We start from the raw sequence: 20,791 nt of genomic DNA, 5'->3' as shown, positions 1-20,791 counted from the left end.
ATCGACTGAGCCACCCAGGAGCCCCCATTCTATGCTTCTTTTAAAGAAACCAAGGTGGTTTCTTTCTTTTAAAGAAACCTGGGTGGTTCGGTTGGTTAGGTGCCTGACTTTGGCTCAGGTTGGGATCCTGGGATCGAGCCCTGCATTGGGCTCTGCTTAGTGGGGAGTCTGCTTGTTCTTTTGCCCATGCTGTCTCTCAAATAAAAATATTAAAGAAACTCAAGTATTAGAACACTGACAACTTGCTAGACTGCTTGCTCTCAGGACGTAGGGGTGAATGAGTGAACAAAACCCCTTGTTCTTGGTTCCTATATTATGGTGGCCTGGAAGGGGAAATAATACTTTACATGCAGTGGGCAGTGGAAATGTGGGAGTGAGCCAGGATGGGGTCAGAAAGAACATGCACAGCAGCATACTGCAGACTTGGCTTAGGCAGTCACAGAACCTGTTTATCAAGTCTCAAACTTTTTTATTTTTTTAAACTACCAGCGGAACCCTTCTTTTTTCCCTTTTGCATGATTAGGAACACTCCTCAAGACCGTCTCCTAATGGAAACGGTCTTGTTTGGGAAAGGTCTTGTTCCCTTCTCACAACCAAAACCCGGCTCTTGATCAAAAACCCTCAGTTGCCTTTTGTTTTGTCACCCTATAGAAGGTTCCTTGAAGCTGAGGGGCTTGGTGTGAGGCAGTAGAGACAGAAGAAGCTGATGCCACTGTGAATGGGTAACTTAGGGCAGCCCAAAATTGAGTGGGTTAATAGTTAATTCAATTTTAATCAGACAGTTTCTTAAAGGATTCTATCAGTCCAGAAACTGTTTTGAGAATGAAGTTAAAATTGGGTTGAAACTGCAACAACTGTGTGCCAACCTGTCACACAGGTAAAAGGTAAAAACTTGTCTTCCCTAAGGGGTCCCACTGAAGTAAAAAGAAAAACACATAGGTACACACAAAAGCAATGGAGGGCTAATTACACAAGAGGCACTAAACCTTGCTTTATTCACGCAGTAATATCGAACATTGGGATTGTGTGGGCGTAGATACACAAGAAGGAAGATGGCATCATAAACAGTTCAGTTCATCAGGGCAGTGGTGGCAGCTCAGCCAGTGTGTGGTCTCCCTGGGACCTATCTGGTCAACGGACTACTCTGCTCCCTCCACCATTTCATGGCCAAGGTGTTTTATAACACGTGGCCTGTACTTTAAAATTAAGGGTCACAGTGATTAAAAACAACATGGTTAAAACATTCAGGGCTGAGTGACTGCTCCTGGGGCCACTTAGGAGTCTGGCAACAAGCACGTGAGGAGCAGCAATGTGCCTTTATGGTCAGGTGTGTGCAAGGCAAGTCACAGCAGACTGAATGATCTTTCTCCCTGTGCTGAATGGAGAAACAGCTTTCAGCCAAATCCTCAGGAGGCAGAACTGGAGGCACCAAAAGCACCACATAGGCACCATCACCTCTTGGTTTCTCATGGTCACACTGAAAAGCTACTTTTAATATAGGAAACAGAAAAGCATTTGTAGTGGGTCTTTTTCAAACCCAGAAGTTGGGAAAAAGAAAAGCTTTCTCTAGCTTCTTACTTTGCACTCAGTTCTCTGTATGGTACAACATGCCACACTGCTTCCTTACCAACAGATGCCCAACGTTTTTCTCAGTGTGCTGATTACAAGACATACTTAAGGGCTGTTTCTAAGATTTTCTTAGTGGCCAGTAAGAAAGAAAATTCGGACGGGGGGGAGGGGGTGGGTACCTAGCACCTTGTATTCCCCTCATGTGGTAACAGCTGGAGCACTTGGCGGTGAGGTAGTAGCAACAATCCTCACATAACGAAAAGAATTCAAATCTATGTAATCATTCTGTGGACACTGAAAACAGGCTGTCCTCCCGATCTCATGTTCCAACCGCCCTCTCATGTGAAGCTTTATTTCAAGAGAAGCTGAGAAGAAAAAAGGCTGCCCAGCTGAAGCACCTGCCACTGTCCAGTTTCTCAGATGAGGATATAGAGACCTCGCAGAGCCCAGGCACAAACTGTTTTGCTGAATTCATTAAGCACAATTTTTATAGAAAACCGAAGGACAAACCAAATTGAAAGAATCACTGTTATAATAACTTTAATTTATCTTGCATTTTACATAAGTCTATGAACGATTTTAAAAAAGCACCGCCTTACCCCATCATGTTTTCCTGACAGTTGTTAAAGTAGGCAGCGAGTATGTCAACAGCTTGAGCATCGGCATCTTTCAAGGATTTCAGACCGACCAGCCACACACCAAAGAACCTGGCAGCTTTTCTATCTTGTTTTTAATACAGTGGTATATCCACTCTGATGGTAAACCTGTCCAGCCAAATCTCCACAACACACTTTGCAAAATCAGTGGTGGTTAGCCAATTAGTTAGCTTTGGCACGGAGCTGTGCTCGCTTGCCTGTGACAGCCTGGAAGCCGGTTTTGATGCTGGCAACAGAGCATCGAGAATGACAAGTTTCGCACTGTAAGAAATAGAGTCGGGTGTCCTTTTGCAGGATTGTGTCCGGTGATCGGCACGTGTGACAGGTAACGTATTCCTCTGCAGGAAAAACAACATACAGAATTACCTGGCGGCTGCAGTGAGCCAGAGGTTTCTTCCCTCTGAAACTTCTACAATGAACTCCACAAGCCCAGGCTGGCACCCAGACCAGGGAAAGCTTTAGCTTAACTTTGATATTCCAGGGGTAAAAAGACACAAGCTGTTTGCTGTGATGCTTCAGGTGCTAAACCAAGGTTTGTGTCCAAGGAGGCAGGGATGATTGCCAGATGCCATTCCTGGTTCTGTCTACAGGACAGCCACTCAGAACTCATTAGCTTTCCTAGGTGGGAATACACCTGCTAACTGCAAAGAGATTTCCCTGACTTGTCCTTCAGCCTAGAACCAACAAAGCAGCCTTGATCTGCTGGAGCTTAAGAAATCCAAACCCTTTTTCTCCATACCCCTAAGCAGCTGCCAAGAGTCCCCTTGCTGTCCCATCCTCCCATCATTTGCCCTTATCTTTGAAGGTCAGCCTTTCTAGCTTCATTAAAAAACCTGCGGATCTCTCCCAAAATATTGAGAACATTTCAGAGTGATGTAATTATACACTTACTGATATATCTTCTCAAAACATTTTCTATCTGTTTCTGTTGGAATCTTCCTTTGATTACAAGTTGATTATTACCATCTATAGAACCACTAGGAGAGAAAAGAAAAGTGTCTCCATTACTGTTGTTTCCTGTAAGAAACCAAATTCCAGGACCTATTTAAAATATATTCAATGGCACAGGCAAGTTCTAAAAGCAGTGCTATACTACCTGATCTTTCAAAATTTATTTTTAAGTAGTTGATGCCTGATGACGTACTCCTATTTCCTAACATTAAGTCCAATTTAACCAATTAAATCTCCAGTGACAGATTCAGGATGAAGGCTAACAAACTGATTCCTCCACTGTGTGTGATGGCTTATTCATCCAACAGGAATAAAGACACTTCTACTGAATGTATACCAGGTATAAGGCAGTGAGGGGATCTGTAATACAAAAATAGGAAGGACCAAATTCTAATCACCAAATGTTTTGACTCAGTCAGCGATTTGATGAAAATATCCTGAAATGGGTTGTGGTAATGGCTATTCAACTATGTCAACATATTAAAAACCATGTGTACATTTAAATGTGTGGACTGTATCTCTATAAAGCTGTTACCAATGAAGTACAGTTGGAATCACAGGTCACATATTGTCAGTGGTGCTTAAAGAGAAACTTTTTGAAAAGAAGCTGCTGACCAACACTTTTGAAAAGGTAAAGCTCTGTGCTAGATATTACCATATGTTACAAATCACATCGTGAAACAACAAAGTTCAGCCAGGTAGCATTAAATTGATATTTGCTTTGCATCTCATAAAACTGACTTTTGTAAGAACCTCTCCTGTGATTCTCCTTTAACTATAAGGCTTTATTATCATCCTCCATGGACTGTAACCCTTAATCTCCAGGCTACGGTGATTCCAATGCTTGATGTAGGAAATTTTTCCCATTCACTGTCAAAAGAAATTGAATTTTCTCAACAACCCCATAATATTTAGCCCACAGACCATAAGTTCACTGGTCACAACTTGTTATAATATTCTACCTCTACAAAAAGTGTAAAAGTGTAAATTATTCTGAGAAGTAGGTCACTGCTAGCTTTTATTCCTTCGTTAGTTTATACAAATTAAAAATAATCTAACAAATATATATTTAAAACACAGTTCTTCTACAACAGAGCTTTCCTATCTACCACTAGTTAAATAAATTACTCCTTAACCTCAAATGCAGTCAATTCCAACAAACTGAGTTTTAGAGTAGGAAGACAGAACACCTTAGTTATCTCTGTAAGCCTTTAAAAGTTCAAGCTGTAGAGACAGGCAGAGCTGAGTTTACTATCTCGACTATGCTATTAACTAGCTCTGTGACCAACTCACATGAATCCTGTAAGACGGGTAATATTAATTTCCACTTACAGACCACTGTAACAACTGAGTACCCCAAAAAGTGCTTGGCACAGTACCTGGCACAGTACCTGGCATACAGTAGGCACTCAGTATGTGTTCATCATCATCATGCTCTAAGTCTGTGTTAATTATTTTTAAAGGGACTTTTGGATTCCTAGTACTTATGGTCATACTCATTGGGATGGGCTCCGTGGGATAATGGCCTCCCTGAATGGGGATAGACTGGCTTTGTGCCTTCAACACGTGAGCCCTGAAAACAGGAAAATAACTAATTATGGTTCTCTGTTTCAGTGTTTTCTCCTGTGCCACTCTGCAACCTATTTCTTCGATAGCCTATTAACAATTTAGAAAATAAATTCTGGCCTAAGAAAATGGTTTCCTCTGAAGTCTGTTTGCTCCATAAGAAGACCCAAGAATATTAATGACAGGAACACCAGCAGGCCTGTATAGATGAGCCACTTTTAACTCTGTTCCCTATTCCTAAGCAGCTAAGCTCTCAAAAATGATTTCCCTCCCTCCCTGGCCTAAAAGTTCCCTTGATTATCATCATGTGAATGTTTTTCCTAAGGGTGTTATGTATCCTTTTCAAGTTATGAGACATTCTTTTAAAATATCCAGTAGTATGATCTATAATTGTACATAAATGTGAATATAGTTTCTTACCTTGTACCCAATTCAGCCAATAAAAACGCAAGGAGATGTTTGGGCTGACGATGTAATCTAAAAAGAAAGTGGAATATATAAACTTTATCCTTCATTGGAAATCTTACCAAATGTCTAAAAAACCATCCTGTTCACTGTTTTTATCTGTAATTACTCAACTATTTGGTGAATTTTAGTGCCTAGTTCATCAAACCCTGAAATAACACCAACTTTAGAGGTTAACCTCTTTTTCTGAGAAAGAAGGTGAAGGGATCAGAAAGAGATACACAGATGTCCTTGATTGTAAAACCCTCTTTCTAAAGAAGAAAAAGATCTGGGGGCGCCTGGGTGGCTTAGTTGGTTGTGTCTGACTCTTGATTTCAGCTCAGGTCATGATCTCAAAGTTGTGAAATCGAGCCCCTTGTCGGGCTCCATGCTAGGCATGGAACCGCCTGGGATTCTCTCTCCCCCTTTCTAAAAAAAATAAAATGAAAAAGATCTGATGCACATGTGTCAAAAGGTCAAAATACACAAAACCTAGGCAATGGGACACTTGGCTGTTCTGCTAATCCCTATGTGTGTCTTTTTTGAAAATTTTCATTAACAAAAAAAGGGAACAATATATAGAGAAATACTCCATGGTAGCACAAGAGCAGAAAAATTGAAAACAGCTTAAATATTCAACTGAGGAGCAGTTAAGTTATCGTATATCCACTCTATCCTGCTTTTGGAGCAAGACAGGTCTCTATATACCACCCACCCGCCAAGTACACACAGGAAAAAGCAAATACAGAGCAATGCCATTCAGTATTTAAACTTTTCAATTCTATTCAATTGGGGAGCATCTGGGTGGCTTAGTCAGTTAAGCATCTTGACTCTTGCTTTCAACTCAGGTCATGATCTTGGATCCTGAGATCAAGCCCGGCATTGTTGGGGAGTCCGTTTCCTCTCTCCCTCTGCTCCCTGCCCCCACTTGCATGCTCTAAAATAAATCTCTAAAAAATAGTTCTATTCACTTGGCATTGGTTGAACTTGTTCCAATAACCAGGTACTACTATTACAATTTTTAAGTTACTCTTTCCCAAAGTGTAGTGAGGGTTGATGAAAATAGAACAGGTAAGCTCCTACATTGCTAGTGGTAATATAAATTGGTAGGAGCTTGTTGGAAGGCAATTTGCCACAAAAATAACCCATTCCTTTTAATTTGGCAGTTCCACTTTGGGAATTTTTGCCCTAAGGCTCTATTCTGAATTATGTCAAGATACGTGTATCGGGATGTTTCCTGAAGCTCTGCCATTGATCCTGAAAACTCGGAAGCAACCATATCCAACTAAGGAACTGTTAAATATGTTGTGTTGCTATTCAAAACATTTCTGAAGACTAATGATATGGGTAAAAGTTTGATACACTGAGAAAATCCTGTTAAAAACCAGTATGATACTAATGTATTTTAAAATATCTACATGCACAATACTAGCTAAACATAAAAGTATTAAATTATGATTATCTCTTAATGGAGTTATCTATAGATGATTTTTCATTTTCTTCAGCATGTCTGTATTTTCTAGTTTTTCTCAAATAAATATACTACTATTGTCATCAGCCAAAAGTCTAAACCTTTTAAGTAATGCCTATAATGAAAACAAGTGATTATCTCAGGGTGGTAGAATTTTTAGTGATTATTCTTTTGTGTTCACTGTTTTGCCTTTTATCTGCAATAAACATGTATCACTTATGAAACTGAGTAACAAACAGTAGATAGATAAGGTCTGGTGCCCTGAAGAGCCTGTCAGAAAAGATGTAGCTGAGCTATGAGAAGTGCCAGGCCCAGAGTGACCTGGGGGTGAGATACACATGGAATGTGATGGTCATTAAGATCTCATCGACCATGACTTGCCAATGACCATCCAAAGAAGAGGCACCAAATTCAGCTGTTGTCCCGGAGCTCACTCTTGCAGTTGTTTACCAGGTCCACCCCAGCCTAATGAGCTTTTCTACCTCCCTGGGCTCCCCACGCTCCTGTCTGAGGACTATATTCAACCTCCTCCCTCTTCACTGCATCTGGTTATGATCCACTCTCAGGGGTCAGCATGAGTTGGCTTCTCTCACCTTTGGATGCCTGATAAAACAAGCCCTGAGACCTATGAATAGGAAGAACTGACAGACGTTAACTGTGACCTCCCTCAAACCAACCCTGACACTTGTGCACTCTTTCCTTCTTCCTGCAACAAACTGCACAATAAGGATATTTAACATAGCCTCCTCTGAGTAGCTGGTATTTGGGGTGGAGGACTCTCCATTAACCAACTTACAGTTTACAGATATCTGTAAAGTTGACAAAAGAAGTTTTCTTTGTTCCTACTCGGACGACCTGTGGAGGTTTCATGACAAATTTCCTTTTCTCTCCAGCAACCATATCTGGATTCTTTTCCCTCATAATGTTGAATACTCGATTCAGTAGCTATAGAGAAACAAATGGTATTCACATACATTCTTATTAATAGAAGAAGTATAAAATTCACCCTTGAGTCACTGTTTTATCTTCAAGCAAAGCAAACATCACTTTTTACTAAACACAGTCCTCGCTTCGGCAGCACATACACTTTTTTACTAACACACACAACTTATCATGTCTACATGTTCTGGAAGCACCTTAAGAACAGCACTCAATCTTCAGGCAGGTCCATTAGGGATGCTCAGCGATACTGAGTTCAAAGCTGAATGAATGAAGGAATGAGCCCTACTAACTTTGCTATTTCTATGGGAAAGTATATAATACATGGAAAAGTAAGATTCAGGAAAGTCCATACAAACTAACTGAACTCACCCTGGCCCTAAATTAAGGCACCCCCTTCCTCTACTGCTCTCCCAGTTAAAGGGCTCCATGTCCACAGAAGTTCATGGATTCAGATGGAGCAGTGAATACCATAATGATACTGAACTCTGGGCATTGGAGGGCACCAGGCAGCACTGTGCACTGATTGTGTGACCTCTCCGGGTCTGTTTCACGATCTGTTCTTCAATGGCCCTTCCAATTCAGTATGACAATCTTGCTCTTCAGGGGTGCCTGGGTGGCTCAGTTGGTTAAGTATCCGACTCTTGATTTCAGCTCAGGTCTTGATCTCAGGGTCATGAGAGGGGAGCCCAGGCTCCACACTCAGCAGGGAGTCTGCTGGAGATTCTCTTTCCCTCTGCCCCTCCCTGCACACTGCACAGGCTCTCTCTCGCTCTCAAATAAATGTTAAAAAATAAGTAAATAAAATAAAGATCTTGTTCTTCTTTGAATTCTAGCAAACATCTTAGCCCTTTTTCATAACAAAATTTACCTTACCTCCTCATATGTGTAGTCTCTTTCTGAACCTGCCCAAGCAGGACCTGTCTGGTTACTGAATGAGATACCATCATCTTTTTTGCTGTCTTCATCTTCTAAAGCTACAGATAATAAAGACCGTAAGAATGAGGGGTAGGCAGTAACAAAGTGGGGGGGGTGAAGCAGATCTAGAGAAATGAAAGTTTCAAAGACATTTGTCTTCCCTCCTGCATAAAAGCATCAAGGCTCAAAGCATCAAGGCTCACAAACAACCTGTTACTTTGTCAAGACAGGGATGTTACAACTTTCATAAATAACCCCTTAATAGAGACCTCTCTAGGAATTCGTGATAACAGACACACTGAATTATTTCTTGATTTAATAAACGAAAGATAACATAATGCACTGGGATAACTAGAGAAAAAAAATCCAGCTGTTCTGAAGCGCTGAAGAAACATCCACATCCATAAAAATCCATCTGCTAAACTAAAGTTCTCTAAAGAACTTTAGCACTTAGAACTAATAAAACAGCACTTTTAACAAAAAAATGAAAAAAAAATTTTTTTTGAACATTATTTTAAATCTAGTTACAGCTAGTATAATCCCAGTTGCCAAATTCTTCCCCCATGAAATCTTGAACTGTCATTATCAAGTTAGATATCCTTTCCTTTCAGTTTCCATTATCAGGCAATGGAAATAAGGAGAACAGAAAAATAAGAAAGGTCATCAAAGAGACTAGGCCAAAGTCTTGAGTAACCTAGAAATGAGCTGCCGAGCCTCAATATTACCTTCATCTTTCTCTAGTATTTCATCCTCATCTGGGAACTTAACGTTCTTCTTTTTCTTCTTTTTATTGCCAAGCATAATGTCAAGGTCATCCTCTGGTTCAGCTGGTTCTTGGATATCACTTTCAATCTTCAGATCCTAAGAAATTGAGATAAGAATCAACATTTTGATACTAGGACTATTTTTTTAAATGACATGGGCTGACATTTTGGAGGAAAATAAATATTCACAATTGCAGTTACAGATAAGCAATGTCTCTCACAGGTGAACCAAACTGGCTCAGAAAGTCTGTCATTAAGGGGTACCTGGGTGGCTAAGTCAGTTAAGTATCTAAGTCATGAGCCCTACCTCCGGCTCTGTGCTCAGTGGGGAGTCTGCCTGTCCCTCTCCCTGCTCATGCCTCTCTCAAATACATAAAATCTTTAAAAAAATAAATAGGGGTGCTAGGTGGCTCAGTTGGTTAAGCATCTGCCTTTGGCTCAGATCATGATCTCAGGGTCCTGAGATCAAGCTCTGCGTTCGGCTCCCTGCTCAGTGGGGACTCTGCTTCTCTTCTCCCTCTGTGCTCTGGTGCTCACTCTCACGTAAATAAATAAAATCCTAGAAATAAATAAATAAATAAATAAAGTCTGTCATTTAAACTGGAAGTTCTTTAAGACACCCCCCCCCCTTTTTTTTAAAGTAGGCTCCACACCCAATGTGGGGCTTGAATTCACCACCCTGAGATCAAAGAGTCACATGCTCTTCTGACTGAGCCAGACAGGCACCACTCTTTAAGACACTTTTGTGGCATCTTTTCCTTTATCCATCAGCCTTGAGATCTTATAATTATTGCTCATGTTTCCAAACCAGGCCACTGTCAAAATCACCTAGAAATCTTTAAAAGATTCCTGTATCAGGGCACCTGGGTGATACAGTCAATTGAGCATCTGACTCTTGGTTTCGGCTCAGGTTGTGATCTTGGGGTCGTGAGATCAAGCCCTGCACTGAGCTTCACGCTCAGTGCACAGTCTGCCTGAGATTCTCTCTCCTTCTCCCTGTCCGTCCCGCTCATGTGAGCTCTCTAAAATAAATAAATAAAATCGTAAGAAAAGAAAAAAAGATTCCTGCATCTTCTGGTTGACAATCTTCAGCAGGAACAGGGTTCAGGAGTAAAGAAGTTTCTAAGTATTCTGATGCAATCAATGGGAGTGTTTTTTTCCTCTTGACACCAAATACGTGTATTTTTCCCACAGCTATTGTCCAACTCTCTGACACTAGGTGGCCTATGATTCAATTCAATTCTAACACTACCCATGCTCAGTGACAGATTCTACAGGTTTAACGGCTCAGTCCCACAAGACTGTCCTTACTTCAGAGGCCAATGCAAGTACAGGGTAAATGTTTTACCCACATTTAATCTGTCTTGACTACAAATTCAGAACACCCCCCCCCATTTAATAATCTGCTAGAACGACTTGGACTCGGAAAAGCACTTTACTTAACTATTACCAGTTTATTATAAAGGATACAATTCAGTAACAGCCAAATGGAAGAGATGCATAGAGCAGAGCAAGAAAAGGGGGGAGGGAGGCAGGTGCAGAGCCTTCTCTGGTTATACCACTCGCCCAACAGCCCAACATATTCACAAACCGTGAAGCTCTCTAACCCCCGCTGTTGAAAGGTTTTTATGGAGGTTTCATTATGTAGGCAGGATTAATTAAATCATTACCCATTGGTGATTGAACTCAATCTCCAGCCCCTTTCCCTGGAGAAGTGTGTATGTGAAAGTTTTAATCCTCTAATCATGGCTTAAGCTTTCTGACAACCAGCCCCCACCCTAAAGCTATCCAGGAGCTCCCAGCCACTAGTCATCTCTCTAAGGACACTTTTATCACTCCAGAGATGCCAAGGGTTTTAGAAGCTGTGTGCCAGGAACTAAGGACAAAGACCAAATATTTATTTTTTCATTATACCACAGTCAGCCTGGCACCAGACTGTGAAGAGGTCTTTGGGCATCATTTCAATAGATGACATCATGAAAGAGGGAAAAAGCAGAACCCAGAGAATTACAGTCACCTGATGAATGGATGGATAAAAGATAAAGTTTGATTCCAAGATTAGCTGCTATAGTTACGGATGTAAACAGGGCACTAGAAATGAGTCATACACCCCAGAGATCAGAAAGGGCCAGTCTCAGTCTCTAGTCTTCTAATCTCTCCATCCTTTCACCAGCTTATCCGGCTTCCCACCCTGAAGTATGTTGTCAATATTACCTATCAACATCCATTTGTGCATGCCTACATACTGAATTACTCTGACATTGGCCACTGTAATTTCATAAATCTTAGCAGAAAATTTAAAATAGCTGGGAGTAAATGACGTGCAGCCTTGAGATCCCAAATCCAGCTATGTAGTCTCAATGCCACATTTGGCCATCAAAAACCAATCAGCTCATGTGTATTAGCCAGATAACACATAAACAAGAAAGCAGATATTGGGGTGCCTGGGTGGCACAGCGGTTAAGCGTCTGCCTTTGGCTCAGGGCGTGATCCCGGCATTCTGGGATCGAGCCCCACATCAGGCTCTTCCGCTATGAGCCTGCTTCTTCCTCTCCCACTCCCCCTGCTTGTGTTCCCTCTCTCGCTGGCTGTCTCTATCTCTGTCGAATAAATAAATAAAATCTTAAAAAAAAAAAAAAAAAAAAAGCAGATATTAACTTAGTCTCCAAGATGACAATCATTAAACAAGAAACTTAAATATGCTGATATAAATTAGCACACAACAGCTAATTTCTAGTCCTGTACTATTTATTTACTTCATTCCAGTAAGATCTACTTCCAAACTGAGGCAAGGACCCACTGAAACACAGAAAATGGCACACTGTTTTTCAAGATTTTTCAAAAGCCCTGTGATGGTCTGAAAATTCAGGTAGACAAGTAACCCAATACCCAGTATCTTAAAAACACTTTAGTTTCAAGTTAAACTCCATGTCTTACCTGATGAGGATACTTGTAGTAACAAGCTATGCTATGCCTTCAATAGCAGAGAAAAAAGTGTTTAAGTACTTAGTAAGAGCAGAGCTTGTCCTCTTCAGGACAAAAGCTACTAGAGGAACTGACCAACAAAACCTTGTCAACCATGGCCTTCTGTAGCACATGTGGTATGTCACCTTGTTACCCAGGATATTTAAACCTCATTTGTTCAGTATAATCTGAGTATTTCTTTGTTTCCCTACAATAGTAGGAAGAGAAGAGAATCCCCAAACAGGGACAGAGTAAGATAAATCCAGGTAAAATCATCTTGTTCTAAAGGAGTCTAAATTATTCCTGAACTAAAATAATCTCTGAAAAGGAAAAATACCTTATTCATTTCAGTACCTTAGCAATCAGCACACAATGCCTAACTCGCTGTTAATTATCAATACATATTTGCTGAATTAACCAAGTTATCAAAATTGTGACATTGTTTCCAAAACTGAATGAATTACTGTATACATTTCCAATTACACGTGGGATACACCTTATTTGAGTTTGAGCAAATAAACTATTCACCAAAGAAAAATTGGGGTAGAAAACATAAAATGGGAGAGTACATGTGTATGTGTGCTCTCATGCTTGCTCCTTCTCACTTGTATATACACAAAATGGCTATTATCCTGGATTTTTAAAATAGATGTGTGGGCTCTGCTCAAGATTCCTGAATAGGGTCTTAGAATAGTAGCTCTAAGTAAGGGAATAACAGACTTTTAGCTCCTTCTTGATCCATCTTCCTTTTACCCACCTACTCACCTATTTATCTATCCTTGTCCAAAAGAATTTTGAGATATTTATATTGGAAACAGCCAGTAACAAGATAATCGCAAGCCCTTATGTTCCTAAAAGACCAGAGAACCCCATAAAACCAGCCTAAATGCCCTTGTTCTCCTACAGGCCATAAAATCATCAGCCACCGTCCATCACAAGCTGGGGTTCATTTTTTTGCTGCTCAGAGGAACACACATAAGTTTATGTATCTTCAACATGCTACCAAAAGTCTAACAGAAGAAACCATAAGAATATATGCTCCACAGGATTTCTCACTTATAGGAATCTCTCTCCTCAGCCAATCTCAGTGTGGCTAATGACCAAGGGCATTTTGTAATCATCTTAATGGCACGCAATGCCATGTGTAAAACTCAATTTATATTCCTTTAAACCATAATCTCTTTAAGATACCTAGTCAGACACAATCCCAGGAAAATGACCTTAACACTGATCAAGTACTTAATAACAAAAGCAAAGCTGTTAAGAGACAAGACAAAAAGAAACATCAGCCATTAGCAACCTCTCAAGAGGTCAAATTTTACCTTCAATAAGAAAGCAATACTACCTTTACTCCTTCTTCAGCTTCATCAATATCAAATATCTTTTTTGTTTTTTTCTTCTTTTTCTTCTGATTAAAGAAGTTCAAGTCATCTAAATCATCAGAAGCATCTAAAGAGATAATTAAAAATTATTAAGAGTAAAAATTATTAACAACTAGCAGAAGGTACAGCACAAACCGAATTAAACCAACATTTCAGCTATTAATTAGTTAAGCCACCAGAATGGAAAGATTGGGTATTAATTAGTACAGTGGTCTCTCTACAACCCAAGGTTACGGTTCTGGAAAAAACAATGGCAGGTCAAATCGAAGTTTTGTAGGAAAAACCTGGTTAGGGGACCATGTTGGGAATATTTATTTAGTAATCTGGCCATACCATGCCTCATTGTTCCTATGGCAAAGTCAGAGTTGTCACACAATTTCCAAGCCTCCCTAGTTTTATCTCTCTATTTCTGCCTACCCTCACGTCTACCAACCCTTAATTCCTGGTTCTAGTCCAACTGAACTACTTCCACTTCTTAATGTAGTATGTGTGGTCTCTTACCCAAGCCCCCGTCAGCCCTCATATGGCACTTACCTTCATCTCACTGGATCTTGGTTAGAAGGAACTTCTACCAAGAAGCCTTCTCTAAGTCTATCCCCCAACTGGGTTTTAGGTGCCTCCTAAGTGTCTTGATAGAAACTTCTGTTACTCCAACAGAGGTACTAACTGGCTTTTCTATCTTCCTACGGCTACTAAGGTGCTATACTTTTTTTCATCTAAATCCTAGTGGTTAGCTTATTGTTACTAAAATCAATCACTCAACAAAAGGCCTTATAAAGCATATGACATATCCACCAATAGCAATAATGGGTTTATTCAATAAGTCTTCCAGTTGTCCTGCCCTACTGTACACTAAGAATATTTTAGGATCCCTCTGCTACAAAGTTTTTCGAGGAGCTATTTATGAATTCATTTTGTCTTATTACAAGAATGTCTTACTTTTCAAGTTTGTTTTAAACATGTATAAGATGCTTAGCACAAGCCAGATCTCAATGAATGTCAGTTCTCCCCATCAGCAGCAGTGTCTTACGTTCGACATACATGTTTCCAGTAACCAAACGGTGTCTATGTTAGAGCACAAGAGGGAATAACTAACGCTGGTGTCTACTCCAAACATTTTAGGCAGTAATTTTAATCTTTTCTATAGATTCTCAGATTTGCTAAGATACAAAACTGCCACTTCTGCTCCTATGTCTTTCTGCCTACACTCAAATACAACTACAATTAAAATTGGAGAAGAGACTGGACAAGTTAGACTGGAAAAACCAGGCCTGGAATGATGAGGTTTTGTCATCTCTGCAACTTGTGGATTTGGTAGGACCTTCTCTGGAACGAGTCTATCAGAAATCTGGCAAGACCCAGTGCACACAACATGCTGATAGTCTCAACTTCACTTACCAGGCTGAGAGGTCACTGTAGGCACAAAATCCAAAACACTCACAGAAGAGAACCGGGTCTCACAGGACAACAGTGGACTCCTTCGTATCTACAACTCACCTTTTTTCCTACTGTCCTCTTCATCGGCTTCTACATCTTTGTCCTCAGTTGGCTCTGGTTCTACTTCTTTTGTTTCTGAGGGCTGGGTTTCTTCTGTCTGGGCATCCCCTTCCTCATCTAACATAAAAGGCTTCTTCTTCTTCTTCTTCTTCTTGCTCATAGTAGGATCAAAAATCATCTGTTTAAAAAAAGAAAAGGGAACCAAGTGATTGTTTTTAAAGATACTCACATTCCAAATATATTGTATACTCAAAAAGCATACTTGAAAGTACAACAATATATGGTACATTAAATTACCAAAAAGGATTTTACAAACTCACAAAAAGTCCATCCAACCACCTTCCCTTATTAGGGGTGGGGGAGGGGTATGGTTCGGAAACACACGCACCTGCCTTTAAATTTGTAGATTCTCACAAGATACAGCAATTTCACTTTTAAATTTCACGAGCAAATCTGGAGACTTTATAAATGTATCATGGAACTTGGGAAGGGACCTTAGCAACAACTTATGCTATGTCCTCCACTTTATGGATGAGAAAACAAATGCCTCGGCAGCTTATACATGTTTTGTTTACGGCTGGCATCCTGGGTTTGCTACGCCAGGAGACTGGACCTGATAAAAAATTAAAATAAAAATTTCTCCCATCCCACCCCCCCCAAATTCAGATAAATCTTTAAGAAAATCCATCAGCAACCCTTCCTATAGCAAATCTCTAAGTAAGAGAAACTTCCATACAAACTTTTATTTTGCTTTCTGTTTCAGGAACATTAAGTTTTCTTAGTTATTTTAAATCTAATGTCCACTAGAGAGTAAGTAAAAAACTAATTTATTACTTGTTTTAGACAACTTGTGTATACTGATCACTTGGGAAAAAATATAGATTGCTATTGTAGACACAACAGTTTAACATTTATTTTTTTTTATTTTTATTTTTTAGAAGATTTTATTTATTTGACAGAGAGAGACAGCCAGCGAGAGAGGGAACACAAGCAGGGGGAGTGGGAGAGGAAGAAGCAGGCCTCCAGCGGAGGAGCCCGATGTGGGACTCGATCCCGGAATGCCGGGATCACGCCCTGAGCCGAAGGCAGACGCTTAACGACTGCGCTACCCAGGTGCCCCAACAGTTTAACATTTAGAGTAGATGCCTGGTAGAATGGAAAGAGGTCTTTGAAGTCAAGTAGAATTGGATTCAAGTTCCAAGTATTTTTCTCTAAGCCCTTACCAATCTTTGTCCAAATTCTACCATGCTTAAATTTAGGATTTTGCCCAATGATCTGTTGTGACAGAGAAGTATTTGAAAGCACAGGTCTGGAGTCCAACTAGACTGAATTCAAATCCTGACTTTGGCACTTACTTGTGCTTCTCCAGGTAAGTTTTTGCCCTCTCCATGCCTCATTTGTAAAATGGAGATCAGTAGCAGAACCAAAAACAAACCTCACAAGATTATTGGGAGGATTAAATGAGTAATTAAATACAAAACACTTGGCACAGTGCCTGGCACAAAGTACTCAATAAGTGTTAGCAATTATTATAATTTATATAATGCTTTATAGTTCACAAAGCACGGTATCTCTTGATTCCTATCACTGAAATTTCATCAACTCAGCATGATCACATTTCCAAGACATACCATGAAACTCAAAAAGTTCCCCAAATTGATTCCAATTAACTTAAATTTCTTTATGACCCAAGTACATTAGAGAAACTGAGCTACACTGAAACCAAACAAGGGTCTGTAATAAGGTAGGGTAGTTATTGTCCTCACCCAAAAAAGAATAATCTGCAAGACATTCTAGAACATGACACAACCTCATTTCAAAGATTTCCTCTCCTATCTTCACAAAGATTTAATTGTGTAGCAAATGAATAATTCCAAAATGCAGTCAGTCTGAAGAACACTACTGAGCAAACTTAAAGAAGAGGATATAAAAAAATAAATAAATAATAAGGAAGACTGAATTAGCAGGAGGAAGCTTCCCACTGCTAACCTGTTAGGCCCTGGGTCACTGTACATGGAATGTTGCAATCTATTCCTGGGAGGTAGGCAGTTTATCCTCATTCCTGAAATATGGAGATTTGGCAAAAGGGCAGCACACCAGGTACTAGAAATTTAGTTGTCCGGCAGGGCTTACAATTTATTGCATTTTTTCCCCCAAGTATCAAGTTCTGGAATATTAATTATCTTTTAACTATTCTGCAGCAAGACAGACCAAAGACAGGAGGGATTCTCAAATCAGAGGACAGCCTCACAGCTCTCACGCTCTGAAAAACATTTGTACTTAAGTCTACAGGCAAACAGTTTGGTTGTAGCCTTGTAAAGAGTAATAAACACGCAGGAATTATACACCGATATAATTAACATCTCTCACAATTACTGTCTCTGGATACTTAAGACATATAGTTATTTATTGCCCCATATACTCACGCCTCCTAGCAAAGTAGAGTTTCAAAATAAGGAAACCAGGGATCCCAAAATAGTGCCTAGGACAGGACTCCCCCAAATACAGGGCCATGTCAGTCCTGAGTGAAAAAATGTTTTTGTTTTAAGATTTTCATGTCTGACTTACAAATTACATTCAAAATGTTTTATCAGACTAGTTGGATTTGAGAAGCAAATAGCTGCTGACAGTACACTTATGAAAAACCATAGAATCTCTTGAGCTATTTTTTTTTTTTTTTTAAGTCTACAACAAAGCTTTCAAAAACAGCTTCCCACTTTCAACTTCCCAGGTTGGGTTGGGTTGGAGAATGTGAAAATGCTTACTGAAAGTGGTAACCTACTCTCATTCATCAGAATTTACCCAAGATGATAACTTCATGGCCACGCCACACCCAGGAAGCAAGTGTTACAAAACCTAGAGAAGCAAGGTGAGAACAAATGCTAAATACTGTCATCTCTGCATGACAGGATCCTGGGAGATTTTTATTTCTTTGTATTCTTCTGTGTTTTGTAAACTTTGTACAACACACACTTCATTTTTAATCAGAAACTTTTTTTTTTTAGTTTAAAGCTTCTTTTGTAAAACATCCTATCACGTTGTGTGAAAACCTAATGGTTCTGACACCTTGTAAATGGGGCCCAGTAATAAGAGGTAATCTCAGCTATTGACAACACTTAAAAAAAAACTGGTCTGAAAAATATGAATGCCTGCAGATTAGGGAATTTTCCGTAATTCTAGAACACTGCTTTTTAAAGGTCATGGTTCCACTAGGTTAAAGAAAGTTATATTTTGGTGAGTTTCTGGCTTAATCACCAGATTTAAAAAGAAATGTATGCAGTTTATGTCAATTATACATCAATAAAGTGTTTAAAGAAGGAAATGTAAAGAAAATAGGGGGAAAAAAACCCAAAAAACTAAGAGTACGTCCTTTAACCCTCTATCCTAGCCCAGAACTTGTACTCTTGGGGAGACCCTGGCAGTTTATAAATCATTTCCACGTACAACTTTTCACTTGATTCTTACAAGTCTGTAAAGTGGTCAGAAGTTAAGGACTGGCCTAAGAATACTAATCTACTCCATAGTACTGAGGAACCTGACCCTTCACCGGAGTGGAAGCCAAAGGCTGAGTTTCTAGTCCCACTAACTTGCTGTGTGATCTTGGGCAAGTTAACCGTCCTAGGCCCTAATTTCCTGCCTATAAAATGAAGTTGGACTTCACAGACCTGTGAAGTGCTAAGCTGCTTAATACTTTATTGGCTTCCAAAGCCCTCTGTTGGAATGCTGGTTCTGCATTTTTGCTTGACAAAATCTTGTTCACCCTTTAATAATTTATTCACATTCCACTTCCTTCAAAACTTGATCCCACTGGTAAAACTGTATCCTCCACCTCCCCATATTGCTATGTTGAAATGGCCCTATTTCTTCTACCCCCTGTAGCTACTAGATCTAACTCCCTTACAACACTTCTAAGTACTTTATCATAAACCCCCTACACAGGTACTTTACAACACCTACATAGGCACTGTTAAAGGTTAGGAAAAGCTTAGAAAATGGGTAGGGGAAAAAACAAGCATGAATCATGGCCACTGTCATAACTTTTGAAATACAGTAGCCAGAGCAATGTCTTGGAAGGTCATAGCATGACCTCCAAGCAAGAACCACCTACTTCATTTAGACTCTCAGTTTATCTCCTAACAGAGCAAGAGTCTCCCAGTTACCTAGATAGAGGCAATACTGCAAAGATCTGGAGTTCTACTACTGGCTCCACCACTTACTATTTAATCATGGGCATCATACAACTCTCTAAGCCTCAGTTCTCTCATCTCTAAAATGGGTGTAACAATGATACCAATTTTACACGGTTGTGAAAATCAAATGTGAAACTGGAGTCTCCTCCTCCAGAATAATATCCAAATTCCTTAATTTGGTCTTCAAATCCCCCCACGAATTAGCCACCACATAACATTTCAAGGGAATTAACTCCAACCAAATTGGAGAATATCCTTTTTGTGAGCACATGTACTTGTCCTTCTTAACCACTGCCTTTGCCCCGTGATCAGGCCTTTCCACTACTGCGGAAATTCTAAGCATCGTTCAGGGTCTACCTAAAAAAAAAAACCAACGCTCGAGAAAGCCTCGATTTTTTCCTCCTCCTCTCCAAGGCGCTATAGGCCAAGCTCCCCAATATTTACAAAGTGAGTTATAAATTCAAGAGCTTTTTTTTTTTCCTTGGTGGGAGACCCGTTTGATTTTACATGAACTGGTACAAATATGGCTAACAAGGACTTGAGAAAATTTGCTGAGATACAAGCACGACGGTGGAAAAAGATCCAGCCAGCTTCGCAGCCCGTTCTTCCCGCTCACGTCGCTGAGAGCTCTCTGTTCAGGAAGGCTTAAGGACTCCCGCCCTAAAACTTTCCGAGTGAGTCACTTATTGAGGCTGAAGGGTCTCTTCCTCTGTTCTATCTCCCTCACCCCTCGGTCCTTTAAAGAGATAATGCTCGAGATGAGAATAAGGGCGGATACCGGCCAGGACAAGGCAGCCTGCAAAGTTTTTAACGAGGGCGCCCCGCCGGAGCTGAGGAAAGCCCCTCTCAGCACTCCTGGCGCCCAGCGAGGAGAGTTGGAACCGCACTGTCAAATCGAAAGGAATGCAGGGGTCGGCAGCCCCAATCTCGTTCTTTCGGGGCAGTACCCGGGCATTCAATCCCCCTTCTGGGAGGGCGACTCAACGAGCTCTCAATTCCGGAAACGCCGGCCACAGGAGGACGCAGGCCTCGGCGCCGCCGCCCTAAGGAGAGCCGGGCGCGACCAGGCCCGCGGCTCCGAAGTCCTCACCGGCTCTACCGCTCCCAGCAGCCTAGGCCCGGCTGCCCCACATGGCGGCAGCCGGCCGCTAGGCCGCAGGCCCGGTCTCCCACACCGGGGTGGGTTAGACTCTCCGCCTCAGTCCGTAGCCCTAGAGCCAGGCTCAGGCCCTCACCTCGTCCCCGGACATGGCTGCGCCTCGAGTGGGCTCGGCACGGACGGGAAGTCGGACGGGTCAGCCCCAGGCCCCGGTGGCAGCGCTGCTCCTACCGACACCTCTCCTACCACCGCACTAGGCTCTTGCATCAGCGAAAGGGAACGACACCCCGCCCTCTCCTCCCAAGCGTTGGAAATACGCCTGCGCAGAGGCTGCCAAGGCGCAGGCGCGCGGAGGAGCCGACCTGGAGCGCCCCGTCTGGC

General features: G+C 41.0%; 2 protein-coding genes across 2 annotated transcripts in view; one reads left to right on the top strand and one right to left on the bottom strand.

The window, feature by feature from the left end:
- Positions 1-966: 966 nt before the first annotated feature.
- On the bottom strand, positions 967-20,734 carry EIF2S2 (eukaryotic translation initiation factor 2 subunit beta). The gene is made up of 9 exons (XM_026503315.4): positions 20,547-20,734; positions 15,122-15,299; positions 13,588-13,691; positions 9,240-9,375; positions 8,473-8,573; positions 7,454-7,602; positions 5,163-5,219; positions 3,117-3,202; positions 967-2,563 (listed from the first exon to the last, which is right to left on the bottom strand). The coding sequence occupies exons 1-9, from the start codon at positions 20,559-20,561 to the stop codon at positions 2,388-2,390; spliced, it is 1,002 nt and encodes a 333-aa protein (XP_026359100.1). The 5' UTR covers positions 20,562-20,734; the 3' UTR covers positions 967-2,387.
- Positions 16,071-20,791, top strand: part of ASIP (agouti signaling protein) — a 122,258-nt gene continuing 117,537 nt past the window's right edge. Inside the window, exons 1-2 of the mRNA XM_057312587.1 lie at positions 16,071-16,490; positions 17,917-17,990. The gene's annotated coding sequence lies outside the window, so the exon portion shown is untranslated. The remainder of the gene's footprint in view (positions 16,491-17,916; positions 17,991-20,791) is intronic.

The sequence above is a fragment of the Ursus arctos genome, unplaced genomic scaffold (genome assembly GCF_023065955.2).
Source record: "Ursus arctos isolate Adak ecotype North America unplaced genomic scaffold, UrsArc2.0 scaffold_16, whole genome shotgun sequence".
Classification (NCBI taxonomy): Eukaryota; Metazoa; Chordata; class Mammalia; order Carnivora; family Ursidae; genus Ursus; species Ursus arctos.
Note: the sequence above shows the minus strand (reverse complement) of the source record. Positions and strands in the feature narration are given on the sequence as shown.